The sequence below is a fragment of the Pungitius pungitius genome, chromosome 2, assembly GCF_949316345.1.
Source record: "Pungitius pungitius chromosome 2, fPunPun2.1, whole genome shotgun sequence".
Taxonomy (NCBI): Eukaryota; Metazoa; Chordata; class Actinopteri; order Perciformes; family Gasterosteidae; genus Pungitius; species Pungitius pungitius.
In genome coordinates this window covers 7,467,711-7,483,528 of record NC_084901.1, presented here as the reverse complement: position 1 = coordinate 7,483,528, position 15,818 = coordinate 7,467,711, and the positions used below count along the sequence as shown (strand labels likewise).

Genomic DNA, 15,818 nt, shown 5'->3' with positions numbered 1-15,818 from the left:
AAGCTACTGTGTTGAAAAGCAACATTGAAATAGGTTCAGTCAGATCCCCTTACAACAGGATTTTTTTCCTGTGTTTGTGTCCCCGTCATTTGAGGCCTGCCAGGTGCGCGCAGACTGCTTGCCAGGAGTTGTCAGCAGCTCTTCTGAATGGGCCAAATCTAGTTCAGATTACTGCCAACTTCCAGCAAGCTGCCTGGGCGGACCCCGCGAAGCACTGGGTCCTTTTTACATAATCGGAGCCATTTGCTGGGCCGTACAAAGCTCTGAACAAGCGAGCAGAGGATGATAGAGAGGAAAGGTCAGAGGAGAAGAGAAATGAGGGGTTGAACGGAGTGAGTTTAAAAAAAAAAAAAAAGTGTTGCGTGTGAAACCTGGAGAGAGCAGTAGGAGGGCAAATGTTGGGATACGGACTCAATCTTCTTTCCGCTACGTAGGAGGGCATTAGGGGATGTAATGTGTGTGAATGAAAGAGAGAGAGAGATCACCTGCATGTTGAAGACTTCATCCGAACTCTCTGACTGCCCTGTGATGTTGCTGACTTCGTTGGACGCCTGAGACGACAGCGAGGACGAGGAGTAGCGGTTCACCGCAGGGTAGCTGGGGAGGCTGATGGCGACACAGAGCCTATTGTCATGGTGGCTTTCAATAGAAGCGACATTTGGTTGGTTTTGGTGTTTTGTTTGATCGGCTTCGAGGCGTTTCACTCACCAGAATTTCAGCCGCGAAAAAGCCAAAAACGAAAAAAAGGCAGGCGGGGAGGTGAAAAAAAGACAAACAGGGACAGAAAATGTCAGATCTCAAGAAGATAATCGATGCAGCAATCACAGCATTCCATCAAGCACTTGTCAGGCACCCGTATAAAAGAAAGGTTAGATCACAAACACAATGGGATTCTTTTTGAAAGGAAGGTTAAAACGGAAGCCCTCACCAAAATACGCAACTGTTTTTTGTGTTGCCAAACAGGGAGCGAAAAAAGAAATCAAAACGCAATGAGAGAAACGTGAAATGCCACCGGGGAACCGAGGTGATGTGCGCGTGTGTGGCTTTGCCCCCTGGGATCAGACTTTGGAGGAGGAATGTCGCAGGTAGACAGAGTGGCAGGGTCACTGAACACATCAAGATCACACACACACACACACACACGTTGGTATGTGTGGCCAGCCGCCACTCATTGTAAGCCACGCAGGTACAGAATAGAAAGGAAAAGTGCGTAAAAGGCACAGAGGGTGGTGTTCCAGGGGAAATGGAGACACAAAAAGTAAGTAAGGTGAAGTCATGGGCAGCACAGAAACTTAAAACTTTTTATTTCTAGGACAAAGTAAAGGATAGTTAGGGACATATATCAATGAAACACAGAAAATAAAAGAAGACAAAAGGGGTCATCACCTTCGCCTGGCTACCCCTCTGCCCGCGTCCGGGCTGATGATGTTGGGCACAGAGTTCCTGCAGGTCCGTGGGCTCCCGTTGGTGAAGTGCACTGGGCTTGCACGCACATAAGCCGGAAACTCCTGTTTTTTTTTTTCAAATTGGAGACGAGGCAGTGCACATGATTAAATGCCAGCATGAGGTTTGTCCGTAAAGTACAAAAAAATCCAGAAGGACGTTTGATCAGGGAAGGCTTTCCACTCGGGAGGGCTAAAGGCTCTAATAACACAGCGGAAATCAGAAGTGAAATCTTTAACACAAGCGGGATTGTTAAAGATGTGCTCAAGTGTGTCTTGTTTTCTGGCTCACCTGTATGCCAAGGCTGGATTTCATCAGATGGAACTGGTCCACCAACTTCTTGTGGAGAGGTCTCATGTCCTGGGGAACAAACTTCTCGTGCACGGCGAGGCCGTACTCCAGGATGTGTGCCTGCGAAACAGAAAGCTGATATAAACGTCTCTGCGTATAACAAGCAACCGAGCTGCGGGATAAACACAAACCTTTATTCCTTCCACCACATCTGCAAATCATCTGTGGAAATTGCTAAATATTTGGCTCATTTGTTGCACACGGGCTTTTTAAAATTAGCATGCAAATTGTCAAATTCAGTGGAAGGCTTTCTGCTGAACACATTTAATAGCGAATTGAGTTTTCGTTTGGCCATAATTTATCGAATGATTTATAACTTTTTCAAAACAAAAACTCTGAACTTTGTTGAGTTCCAAGCCAAGCTAATCTCACCTGGTGTAGTTTCTCTTAGTATCTCAGATCTTGTCGACAATTCTTTGAAAAAGAAACATTAACAGCAACAGGATTCCTATAATTATGATATACTGACATGTTAAATGATAATTATGAGCCATGTTTTGTGTTTTTAGGTGTTGGCCATGCTAGCTCCAGTTCCTCGCCTTTTTTGCATATTGGGAAAAGTTACCTTGAGTCAAGACCATCACACTCAACAATCACGGCGTCTGGTATGAGACGGCCTTTTCCTGACCTGCCGTTGTTCGGGCTCTCCTTTGAATGCATTTCCTTCTACACCGAGTAGACACTTTTAGAGCGCACACTGCACTTAACTTAACCCAAGCCAATCTTTTAACACGGACCTGCTCGAACATGAGTTCTCTCAGTCGCCCGATCTTCTCGCCATCCTCCGGGTGATTCAAAATGTAGTCCTTGGCGAAGAAAGCCTGAGCGGAGACAAAATGCAGAACATCTGTTAGGCGCACACACCGGGGGGGGGGGGGTGGGGGGGGGGTGACGCTTCGCCGCTGTGTGTGTGTTACCTGAATCCCCGCTGCCCTGACACAGTGAATTAGTGTCCACACTTTTCTGTTCAATCCATGAAAAAAACATTCCCCATCAAACTGAACCAATATCTAGAGCACGCCGTCTGGCTTTTTGTGTCGTCATTTCTAAATGTAGGTTCGGTGGCTAAAAATAGGGACGTTTCTGCGTAATGCTCGGATCAAATGGATTGATGTTGCTTTGATTTAAGGGGCAATATTGGTCTCACATTTTAGAAGCGTGCATCTGTCTAACTACTTCCTGCTAAAGATCCCTTGAGAAACGTCTTGATTAGGGGATTCAGAGTGTTTTTTCAAGTGTTTTTTCCAGACATTTTCTTCAAAAAGGCGACTTTGAGGAGAAACAGATGAGACACGAAAAGGACTTGTCTGCTTTGGATGATTCGTTTTTTTTTTTTTTGTGGGTCCCATACATTAAACTCCAGCCACTCGCTGTTCACACACACTTGTGATGTGTCAACAGATTATGTTAAATCCTTTTAAATCTGCATCAGAGTACACAAAGGGGAGAGAGGACGAGCCACTGAAAGGCCCAAGCTCACAATCTGCTTTCGAATCTGCCACAGAGGGAAACCGAAAAAAATAGGGAAGGGGCGGTAAAGGGCGAGTTTGCAAAAAAAAAAAAAAAAAAAACGATTAGCATGGTTCCTCCCCCAAGGGCACAGCTGTTTATCTCCAAAGAGACGGCTGCAGATGAGACGAGATGCTCGATGCTGCTTCAAATGTGTCTCACACAAACGTAGGTGCCTTTCGATAAATGCGAGCCTGCTCGTCGAATTAGGATTCCTCAGATGGCCATCTTATCAAGATAGCTTATATTAGTATGCACTGTTCATGATAGCACGATACTCTTTTATTAGACCGTGCAACATAGATTGAAAATCAATGGAAATGATTTTATTGGATGAATGTTACGCTCTTTACAAGCAGCGATTTCACAAGCGAGACGGGAAACTCCAGCAGAGGACCTACGCAAAAGGCAGCAAAATAAAAATAAAAATCAATAAGCCTTCCTACAAATGGACATTTTTTTGTCGGACTGCAGGGAGTGAGTGTTGGCCACGGAGTAGCTCAGTTAATCATTAGAAAAGTCCAATAAGAAATGGAAGGCTAAGGGGAAGCGGGGGGGGGGGGGGATAAATCAGACAGCATTCCCCCTCGAGGGTGTCAACTTAAACGAAAGCAATACATCTGAATATTAATAATGACAATTTATCTTTCCTTTGCGGCCGCGCAAACCTCTGCTGCTGTCAATCGTCATTACGCAGGGAAATTAATTGATTCACGGCGCGGGCCGCCGCATGCAAAGAGAGAACGTCCAAGCTGCTTTTTGTTTTTTTGTCAATATTTACCGGGAACAATAGGGCATTTACACAATTACACGCATAGAAATAAATGCACAATGCTGTCAAGAGTGCATAAAGGTAAAGGGCCGCTACAAAGCTGCGTTGGAAGCCAATAGTCATGGAATCATCCTATCATTTTTCTAATAAAATAATGGCGGCAAAGGTGGAAAGCGCTTGAGCAGACCTTGGGGCTCAGTCAACTTTCCTGCAGACCTTAATAGGCTACTTCTACACACTTCTATGCACGGAGCCGAGATAGACTCACAAACACACACACACACACACACACACACGTACACAGTAAAGGCCCACACACATTCATGCACAAAAATGAACCCTCACAAACAGGCTTCCAGTGAAAAGGGCGGTTGCTATGCGACACGAGCAAGTCTCTGAGTCCACTCAGTTCGTTGAGGCTGGAAAACATTTTTAAAACCTTTTTCTTCAATCGAGCTCTTCCTGGTTGTGAAAGTGTACAGTCCTCCTGCCGTTATCTACTGTCAAGGTTTTGACAGAGCTTTTGGAGAGGCAGTAGATGCAAATGTTTGTCAATGTGATTACCCATTTGTTCTTTACTGTGTTGTAGGGCTGTTAAAATTACTAAAAAAATGACGCTGTAATATTTGCTTAAAAAAAATAATATTTCAAATATCTGGTTGCGCATTAGGTACGTCAATAACGGGACAAATTAATACAACGAGACATAACTAATTGTATAGGGCATTTCTTTTAAGTTTAAACATATTTAACAACATATTACCCACACAAAAAAAAGTAAATGAACTAATGGGCAAGACCGCAGACCTAATCCTATCGCTCGTACACACGCACTCTCTCATGCACTCCCCCCCTCTCTCTCTCCCTCTCCCTCCCTCCCCCTCCCCCTCCCTCTCCCGCAAGCCGTGCTCTCTGCGCAGAGCGGTTTAAATGAGCGACAACAATAAACAAATGCTGAGCAAGAGTTTTGTGCAAGCAATTTAAGGTTGCGATGCTCGTCCCAAATATGGCAGGCTTCAGGTCAGTGATTGAAACAAATATTATTAACATTAATTTAAGTTTATAGAGTATAGAACAGACATTGAACGCCCCGAGCGAGCTGTGCTGTGGTAAACGTGGAACTTTTGCTTGGCATGAAACGGCAAATAATCAAACCAGTGCATGAAGCTGTTCTAGTCTATATTATTCATGCAATATAAAAGTCAGTACAGTAGCATATCTGTTTTAAACAACTATTCAAATATATATTCGTATATAGAATATTTGTTGACAGCCCTAGTGTGTTGGGCTGTCACCATTTCAGCATATAATATAGCAGCTGCATAAACACTCCCATCTCATTATTAGCCATTCATTTCAATACACTCCTTCCTTTCACTCCTCAATCTGCCATATTCTGACCTGACCCCTCTTTCTCCCCCCCACCCATCCATTCATCAGCCAACTCCCCCCCCCCCCACCCATCCATTCATCAGCCAACTCCCCCCCCCCCACCCACCCATCCAGCCACCCCTACCTTACCCATCGATCTCATTTCCCCACTTCAACGGCGCATGCTTCACCCATAGATTCATGTATCCACCCATCCATCTGTTCATCCGCCCCTCCCTCCGGAAAAGACTCCGTGTCCAGGCGTCTCTTTCCTCTAAAACCCACCTTCATGGATCATTAAGCCATATGTCATCGCTCCCAACTTCTCAAAACCCAGCAAACCTTGTCCTCCATCCGTCACTCCGTACCTCTTGGTAGCGGGCCAGCCCTCCGTTGACGGCGGCATCGATGACCCCGTTGAGGCACATGGTGAGGGGGTTGATGTTCTGCATCTGCCGGCTCTGACACTGGGTGATCAAGGTGCGTAGTTGTAGGTTCTTGTTCTCGATCACCTCGATGGCGTTCTCCAGCGGGCTTACCTCCACCTGAGAAGAGGGGTGCCTTATTTAAAATATAAAATCCGGAGGAGTTAAGGGGCCACTTTTTTCCTGTAGCTCTAAATGGAGTTCACTAGAGTCCACATGGTGAACACATATTTATGTGCAAAGACATTTGCAATTTTTATCTCCTTGATTTGCTGTGGCCTGGGGGTTTCTGGGCGCCACTGCAAGATCATAAGCACCCTTTTAAGAGGGAGCTAAAATCGTGGATCTATTACTGCAGAGAAAAAATACAAAATTGCAAACCTATATTAACACAATGCAGACATGAAATCTTTTAAGTTTGAGTGGTCAAGTTCTTTTGCTTATTTATTAAATCCAGCTGGTATGTGGCAACTTTCAAATTCATTTAGAGAATCACATATTTAGCTGCCAAATGCTGTACTTTGTTCCCAAACTAATTGCTCTTTTTGTTTGTCTAAATTTGGTGCAGAGCCAGTTGCGCCCTGTGGACTTTTTGTGTTTAACTGAAAAGTGCTGCAGACGTTGACACTGATGATTGCAGAAAAGTTGCATGGCATAAAACTCCAAATTTTTCCATATTTATCAATATTCATCACGACCTGCGAAATAGTTTATGTACAAACTATTGTTAGTGACAATACACTGAATTATTGAAAACACACATTTAGAGCACAGTAAATTTAGCATTTAATCATGTACACGTAAAAATATAGCTTTCCCCTTATCCTGCATCTCTTCGTTCTTCTTCTCCTGTTTCACACAAAGCTTAATCCTCTTGCTTTTGCCAGCACTGTATTATGAATGCTATTGCACTGCATAACCATCGTAGAATTCGTTTCACAATCCATAATATCACACCAAGCTCAGCACCTGTTCACTTGAAAACGTGCTTCGACCAATAGGGATACTCGGTTTTGCATATTTTGGACACATATCAGAGATCTGTAGGAGAAGATCCCAGACAGAAAGCTTTTGTGGGGATTTACGTGTGAAAATTTGACTCGGGCCAAATATGCTGAAAAAAATATTGGTAAAATGACCCGAACGGCAATCAACATTTAATTTAACACAACATCTAATTTATTCAATGGAGGAAATAAAATGTGTCCAATAGCCCCAAAGCTAAGACACAGGTCATTAATATTGTTTAATGAAATGACTTAAATCAATACTTGGGTAATGGCTGGCCTGTGTGTGTGTGTGTGTGTGTGTGTGTGTGTGTGCGTGTGTGCGTTGCAGTTCTATCTCCGATGTTATTTCATCAGTGGTGGTCACACTCACCAGTTCTCGCTTATCCACTTCAAACCAGCGGGAGATGCCGGGGAGACTCTGGACAAGAGTCAGGGTTGTCCTCTCCACCCACAGGCTCTGCATTATAACACACAATACTTGCAAATATTGGCTGATTTCTTAATACACTTTAAAAAAAAACTTACTTACTTACGCATGATGCATTCCATCTCGAGCAGACATCACTAAATGTAATTACTTATACATGGTTTGAGGGAAACGTGTAGAGCGCTGCTGGCAAACACCCACATGAAGGAGGTCGGATGTCATGTCTTATATCTCATTTCATCATTTATGTTCCACCACTTACCGTGACAGCCTGCGTGCTCGTCAATATACCGCCATCCCACAAGGTTATTCTGACAGCAAGTAAACCATAAAGACTCCAGCATTCACCGCAGGCTATTAACATAACATATTTACGCTATAGGGGAGCACCTGCAGTATTGTTCACACTATTTTTGTTAAGAGGGTTTTCATCTAGAGACACAAAGAACGGAAAATAGTTAATAAAAACCCTACGCCTACCCCAACTCCTAAACCATACATACAATTTGGACATAAATTATAATTGTGGTCCACTTACTTGCTCGAGCTTAATTTGCTCTATTTTGTCAAGCAACTGTATCCAATGTGAAGAATTGTTTTTTTTTTACTTTGAATTGGAAAAAACCCATGAATCTCTGTGGGGTGAATAAGGGAAAACAGCGGAGCTAAATGCTAACACAAGTAGGCTAACATGCTGGGTAAGCAGCTTTTCCCATTGCTATTTTAGCATGTTAGCATGCCACCCTTTGCTAACTATTTAAAGTTAAGTTTAACACCCGGTGTTTTGCTCAAGGAGACTCGAGTAGAGCAGATGACTGCTGACATGCGGCATCGATCGTGTGTCCTCAGTGCACCTGTTGGAGGGCCTTCCGACTCACTACACAACCCTGCTGCCCTTTATAGATTTCTTGCTTTTTAAGGCCGAGAAACCTACCTGAACCTCTTTTGAGAAAAAAGAAAAGAAAAAAACATGTATTACAGGTTAAGAACGAGAAATTGAAAAGCTTTGACCTTTTTTGGAAACTTTCTTTTTTTTCCAGATATAAATTTGATGTTGAATTTCTTAAACTGCATCTTCTTGCCTACTTTTTCTTGGCGGCTCACACCAGACTGGCTGCTACACATTCTTCTCAGCATGCAAACGTCTATCATAAATGTTATTCCCACCTGAGGGCCAGCGATATCAAGCCCTGATGGAAATGCGATATCGTGATTCAATTTGACCAAATAGCTTTGATGCAACTGGGATGAAATGGCTGCATGGTGTGTGTGTGTGTGTGTGTGTGTGTGTGTGTGTGTTAATACTGAATATTTATGAGCCTAATATCAGGATCTTTGGCGGTGTGTGCATACATGATTCGAGAGAATGTGCAGCTCTTCGGGTTCGCATGTATGACGGGCTCAGGCGGCTAAGACTTCATTCTGACTAGTACCTAAGTATAATCAGATCCACCGGACACATGATGAATAAAACATGCGTAATGCACAAGCTCAAGCGTGGCAGCAGGGCCAAGCAATCATTATCTAAAGAAGCCAATGATCGATCAACGAAATACATAAGGACGGAAACGAACCGGTTTCATTTTGGTGATCATAAAAGCATCATTTAAAAAAAAAAACTTTTATTTTTTAGTAGCTGCTTATTAGTAGCTACTCCACAAGCTGTAAAACAGATGCAATTTCATTTTTCAATCATACAAATGCAGTGAAATACCTCTCTCCGTCTGTATGTGGTGTGTGTTATGCGTTTGCGTCTACTTTTTTTGCTTTGTGTGTCCATCATCATCGTCATCTTTCTTTCTTGTGAATTCAACGCCCCCCCCCTCCCCCTCCTTACCTTGAATTCATTCTCCTTGTCTTTGGTGCCCTTGTGAAAGGGCCGGTCGTATCTGAACCTCAAGATGTGATTGAACTTGTAGAAGCTTTTGATGTTGTCGGGCACTCCGTCTCTCTGGAGCACATCCTGGCTCTCTGGGATCGGGGTTACAGCATAGATCTGCAGGTCTGGAAGCACCGGAAGTTAAGGAGAGTACCAGGGAGTGGGGACAGGGGAAGGCACCGCAGCATAAAACGCACAAGGATTCTTCACTGACCATGAAAGAACAAGGAAGGTTGCAGATGGGGTCACACAGAGGACAAGGACGCACACACACACACACACACACACACACACACACATTCAGGGATGTACAGGGGGATTAAGATGGTGTATTTGAGATAGTAAATCTCTCCTGCAATATATTTTGTTTCATTAGTCACACACCCTTTTATCTGCATCCACATGAAAACTCTAATATAAATGTATTATTGTGGGCCAAATCATCCAAAATAACAAAACCTGGATCAAAACCGAGGATGCCTCAAGAACGCCCACAAACCAACCACCCAAAAAATGGCCCCAGAAACTGCAAGTTCCTTGTTTTGTAACAACCAATGAGTTTGCTCGGACCCAATTAGTGCACTCAAGCCAAGATAAAGAAGAGCACGGCCACTGAAGATTTGAACTGAGAAATATGAAATGCAAAATAAACGAGAGTCCGCAGAACAGAGGAGCATGCGAGGCTTTTTCCTGCGCAGCTCTGTCCCACCCCCCCGACAATCAACCCGTGCACTAACGAGCAACATGACCACACCAGTATGAGGTAGAGGTAAAGCCCACACGCATGAGTGTTTGCAACCAGGGTGTACAGATGGGTGGGCGATCTCAGAGACTTTTATTGATTATAACACAGCCGTGTCCTAATTCACTCATATCATTCCTGTCCTTTTCCGCAAAGGGAAGCGCCTACAAGCAAACACATCCATTACGGCTTTCTTGTAGCGTCGCTCTCTAGAGTCGCCGTGTCATGATGCCACCAAGTCTTTTCTCTCGTTCTCCCTCTATATAGGCCAACAGTTGTCACGTACATCAGTGTGAATTATTAAAAAACGCTCCCATATTATAGAGCTGAATTAGAAATGAAGGGAATGGCTGGAGAATTGTGGATTTGTTTTCAGAACCGGGGGCAGAAAAGCATGCCAAAAAGGTGTGAGGGTCTCACAGGACATTAGGCAGGCACAGGAGTCATTTCTTAGTCACATGTTCCATTTACTTCGCCCATCATGAATATTCAGAAAAATAAACATTTGGCTCTCTTTCAGTCTCTGTGCAACTGTGCTGAGGTCTGTTTGGGAATTCTGTTTCTATCATTTGTGTCAATGTTCAAATGTTTCAATATTGCAGTGAGCGTATGGCTGGTTTGTTCCAAGACTGCTCCGCATTTGTTCCAGAGAATCAGATCACACACAGCACCAAACTAAAATGAGTAATATTGCAATAAATGGTTATGTGGAGTACTTTTAACCCTTTTTTAATGAACAATGTATTATGCATGATTGATTGATTGACTACATAATGTTTTTTAAGACAGTATGAACTGTAACTTGAGTTTCACATTTCTCAAATATTTTCACATTCGAAAACTGCAGAGAAAAAAAAAAAAAACATTAGTCCTTGATGCACCCGCTGCTGCTTTTTAAGCTTATTTCACACAATGAAATAACTGAGGCACACCGATGACTTTCATAAGAACATTTCTATCATTTTAGAGCTTCTCTTATAGAGGAAAAAAAAGCTTTTCGAAAACGCAGCCTTTAGTGGGTATGGAAATGCATCTACTGCGTGTTTGGCAGTGCTTTCTTCTATGAGATTAAATGTGCCGCACGTACTATTCAAAACAGTGCGTTTGTGTGTGTTGTTTTGTTGAACGAGCCTTTGATAATGACAAGAAAGAGACTGCGAGAGGAAGAAGGACGGCGCACAGCCTCATTGCGGGTAACTGCGTAGATTTAAACACGTGTACCCGTCCTGCGCTCTTGTCATCTTGCTTACTCGTTTGCGTACAGGTCTGCCGTGTCTGCTCATCACGGTTCCCGCGCCCCCCGTGGGGTTTGCTTCTTTTTGCACGCGCCCCTGTCTACAGAAAGGATACACTGCGCGTCGGCCTGGTATATGGTCTGGTCCGGCTGGTTGACGTGCTGCATGGCGATGGCGTGGGGAAACTCGTTGAGCATCCGCTGCTGGAAAGCCTCCAGCCTCTCGTAGTCGTGGCCGCGGCACACAAACTCCTTGTTCTGCAGAGGGGAGGGGGAGCGGAGCGCAGCGTGGGGTAAGCTTGACATCTAGCGGCCGCACCTTTCCACTGCAGCTCCCACAGCCGCAAACTCCACAAAGGACGGGGCTTGTTACATCACCAAATGGCATTGAATGAGGGTTGCTCAATGTCACCTTACACTGGAGGAGTCTTATATAAGAAAAGTTCATTCTTCCACTAGGTCGCTTTCTTCTTTGGAGAGGTTGAAAGTATTACTGTACTCCAAAAGGTAATGATAAAAAAAAGAATATGACAAAGAGAGAAAAGGGGAGTTTTTTTTTTTTTTATTTTTTTTTTTACCCGTAAGAAGAAAGGAAACTTCTTCCCATAGAAGCCCACTCGGAAGAATTCTGGTTCTAGTCTTTGCTGGTCCATGATCTTGTCGTAGAGGGAGGCTTCCATCATCTGGCAAAGGAAATTAACGAAAATAATGAATACAAACAGACTGTGTGCAACCAATAAAGGGTTTGATGCAATATATATATAAATATATGAAAAGCATGATAAATGAATAAGTAGGTAAACAATATGAATAAATAACATCTTCCTAAATGACATCATCACATGGGAAGCCTTCAACTAACAAAGCTTCATGGACCACTCACCCTCATCTTGCTCAGGTTCCTGTAGTCGTAGTAAGACTCGTATTGGTCGGCCAGCTCTCTGCACAGGATGATGCCGTTCTCCCAACACTGAAGACATAAAGATACACACTTATTCATCCTCCCGCTCTCTGTGTCCTGTCTAAAAAAAAAAAAAGAAAAAAAGGAATCGAATTCATCAAATGTGAAAAAAGCTCACGCCAATCCATTTGATTGATCAGTAAACATGGACAGAAGGCTTGGATTGAACGTGGCGCCGCAGTGGTGCTGCTCGGCAGTTGTTCACCCAGCGGAGGGCACTGGCGAGTCTCAAAAGTCAAACCTAACCTCTTCATGCAGGTACACGCAGCACCCGGCCGTCTTGCTAATTAAATGAAAAGCTCTCCTTTCCCCCCCGCCTGCTGATCCATCTGCGGCAGCACCGGCAGATGGCAGAGCCCGCGAAACGGAGGGAAATTGGACTATGAGTAACGACGGGAGCAGTTTTAATGATTCCGTAGAATTATGTTTTTTCATCAAGGACGCTGATGTTTTTTTTTTTTGGGGCATTTTTTCCTTGGGAGGCCAGAACAGAGCGAAGTTATTTAGGATGAAGGGAAATAATTGGGTGTAGGTCAGAAGACTGTACTTCCCTAAGTAACGGAGAGAGCGAGCCTGTGAACTACCTCCCAAACGCTGCGGCATCCTGGAGCAGCTGAGCTCGCCCGAAGCCGCCAATCCCACCAACGGCAGGCACGCTTCACCCGTCTGTCGCGCTGCCGTCGTGCCCCGCAATGTTTGTTAAAGAAAATATTGTGTGGGACACCGCCGGGCGATATGGATCCCTCTTTAATTACAGCCGCCAGAGATTGGTCTGATTAAACCGAGGATGTGCGGACGGCCCCGAGCCGTCACAGTTTGCTACAGGTAGAAATTAAATCTCTGAGCGCACGTGATGCGGATTTTTGTCGCGTTGAACAGCTCACAGCTCAGATTTCTTACTCGAGGAATTCATTTTACAGGAGCGATGGGCAGAGGAACTCAATTTCTCTCACTCTCTGTCTTCCATCCAAGAAGACTAAACTAAAGGAAATTCCGCGTGTGTGGGTCTGGTCCGATTTAATATCTTAAAATATGCATGAGAAGCCATGCAAGGTTTAGATGTCCTGCTTGTATTTAAGCTCGTTTTCAGTGTTTTGGTGTCTTCAAAAAACAAATCTTAAGTGATAAAAATAACTGATGATGGAGCCAGAAACTTTATGTTTTGTGATGATATTTCTTTACAAAAAAGGTGTTTAGGGATACAGTGTGTAAATAGCATATTTTTTAGTCTATATACCCATGAAATAGCGAGCGCTTACAGTATGCCATAAAAGGACTGAAGAGAGGAATTAAATTGTTTATCATAAAAGAAAACCTTTGCACACCCAGTTTGCGATGAAGCTTACCTTCCCCCTGTCGAAGTTCTGGACGATAGTGAGGTGCAGATACTCCTTTCTTTGCCACTCGCTCTGCATGGGGTAGTTGAGGAACTCTCTGAGGGGGCGGTCGGACCATTCCAGTAACTCATCGTAGAGCAGCAGCGTGTACGAAGCCTCTGTGGCCCACACAGTCACCAGATTGTATGCGTGAAAATGACAATTCATAACAATAATAATAATAATAACCACATAGAGTAAGACACAACCTGTACCTCAGAGTCTCTCCCGTTGACGTACCTGTGTAGTTTTGTGCTTTAAAGTGCAGGTCGTACAGTTTGTGAATGTAGCGGATGTACATCTCCTCTTTGTTGAGCTCCGTTTTGTAGAAGTTCTGAAAAGGAGCAGTGGGGAAGTTCGGTGATGTTCAGGGACAAAAGAATCACAAGAGAGAGAGAGAGAGAGAGAGCGAGGAAGGGGATTAAGAAAATTACAGAGATGCATTCACGAGTTGAACTTCTTAAAAGTGACAGATTGTTTTATGGGAGAGGAGGTGCCACAGTATATTTCAGTTGCTGAATAGCAGCGACTTCACTTCCATCTGCCTACACAATCGCGTGCTCTTACAGATGGCTCCAGTTACATAAGGAAAACCTAGTAGGCTGAAAGGGCTTGAGGATAGAAAGCATTAAGTGATGAAAGCACACCATTGGACATCAAACAGCAAAATCTGTTCAACAGCTTGAACTGAAGAAATCTACTAGTATACATTTCACATTTTTTGATCAAAAAAAGGTTGGGACTTCCTAGGAATATTAATTGCTAGAGATTATGGTAGATTTATATTCGCACATATACTTTAATGTGTAAAAGATTTTATTCTTTTTATATATTTCAATATTAAATATATACATACGCATATAAAAACAACACAGTCTGACCACTCAATTAAAGATAATGTTTCATAACAGCCAAAAGCACTTCTGTGAGCAGCATTAGACCACGAAACAGATTCTTGGAGCTACTGCTACTCACCAGTAAACTGACAGTACATCCAATCTTCTTTCCATCCACTTCTCCAAGCTTCATACAATCCCTGGAATAGAAACATCATAAGACATGCAACGCTGTGATTAAAAAACAAGAATAATCATGAATATTACTCAAATGTATAAAGCATGTATGCATGAGTCGCAGAGTGTACGCATGGCACGGTCACCTGTAGTCCAGCAACCTCTCCATTAGGCGAGTGACGGTGGCGATCAGAGAGATGCCACTCTCCCTCCAGGTCTCTCTCTCAATCTTCTTCAGCAGGCTGGAGGACAAGACGGACAGGTGTTGACATCAAAAGAGACAAGAGATAAAAAAAAGAGCAAATGGCAAAGGAAAAAGGGGCGTAGGAGCGGATTCGAGGGAAAAGAAAGAAGAAATTATGAGAAAAAATCGGGCGGCGAAGCAAAGGCAAAATCATTCTCAGTCACACCAGTATCACCTATGCTTACTGGCCTGCCTGTGGGAACTGATGATGTAAATTACCCAAGCTGATCTACTGTTTTGCCAGCTGGTTCTTCTCAACACATTACATCCAAAATAATGCCAAAACAGCTGGTGGCTGAAGTTGGACCCTTCCCGCTGTTCCCCCTCACACAGACGACACAGAGAGAACATAGAGGAGAGCGTCTTACCTAGGGTACGGACCAAACAGAGGGATTCTACTCCAGGCGGGAAGCATAGGCGGGATAAATTGATATTAATACGATTAATATCCGCGCACACTCACACAGGTTAGTTAAGGGGTTAGCAGGGGTTAGTATGAGGAAAATAAACTAAAACATTAAATCAATTAAAACATGAGATAAGTAGGCTAAAATCATAAACATAAGCATTTGAAAAATGCACTTAAGCAATAACGATCCCTAATGCATATTTATATCATATTGCACAACACAGATTGGCTGTATATTAATCATATGCAGTGATATTACACTGTTTTCTGTGATGTTTCACACATAGAAATGGTGGGAAAAGGAATGACTGACTATGAAAGACAACAGTAACACTATAGAAGATGAATTTTGGTAAAATACTTTAATTCACGTCGATGTGATAGTAAAGCAAAGTCAAATACATGTCTAAACCAAGAAATAGCTTCACTTAATGGAATAACAATATAAGGCAGAGGATAATGTAGGTTCAAATAAAATAGTCCTTTGTGAAGGTCGACATAAAGATATGAACAGACAAACAACGAAGAAGGGATACACGTACACGCACACACACACACACACACATTAGCGTTAGCACACACAATGAGCATGCAGCAGCACGAACCTGGCGACGCAAGGACAGAGTGGACCGGGGCGGGCCACAGAGGAGGT

General features: G+C 43.5%; 1 protein-coding gene across 7 annotated transcripts in view; it reads right to left on the bottom strand.

Annotated features, from left to right (window-relative positions):
• The window catches only part of dock4b (dedicator of cytokinesis 4b), an 87,597-nt gene that overhangs the window by 11,962 nt on the left and 59,817 nt on the right, over positions 1–15,818 (bottom strand). For 4 of the 7 annotated variants that reach the window (XM_037462626.2, XM_037462627.2, XM_037462633.2 and 1 more), the window contains exons 33-47: positions 15,126–15,152; positions 14,660–14,755; positions 14,476–14,536; positions 13,741–13,834; positions 13,471–13,619; positions 12,047–12,133; positions 11,742–11,846; positions 11,280–11,421; positions 9,146–9,312; positions 7,252–7,338; positions 5,815–5,991; positions 2,532–2,615; positions 1,735–1,854; positions 1,387–1,508; positions 486–606 (exon numbers count right to left, since the gene is read on the bottom strand). In XM_037462626.2, coding sequence (XP_037318523.2) covers positions 486–606; positions 1,387–1,508; positions 1,735–1,854; positions 2,532–2,615; positions 5,815–5,991; positions 7,252–7,338; positions 9,146–9,312; positions 11,280–11,421; positions 11,742–11,846; positions 12,047–12,133; positions 13,471–13,619; positions 13,741–13,834; positions 14,476–14,536; positions 14,660–14,755; positions 15,126–15,152 — 1,639 coding nt within the window. The remainder of the gene's footprint in view (positions 1–485; positions 607–1,386; positions 1,509–1,734; positions 1,855–2,531; positions 2,616–5,814; positions 5,992–7,251; positions 7,339–9,145; positions 9,313–11,279; positions 11,422–11,741; positions 11,847–12,046; positions 12,134–13,470; positions 13,620–13,740; positions 13,835–14,475; positions 14,537–14,659; positions 14,756–15,125; positions 15,153–15,818) is intronic. The other 3 variants (XM_037462631.2, XM_037462632.2, XM_037462628.2) reach the window with 2 other exon arrangements.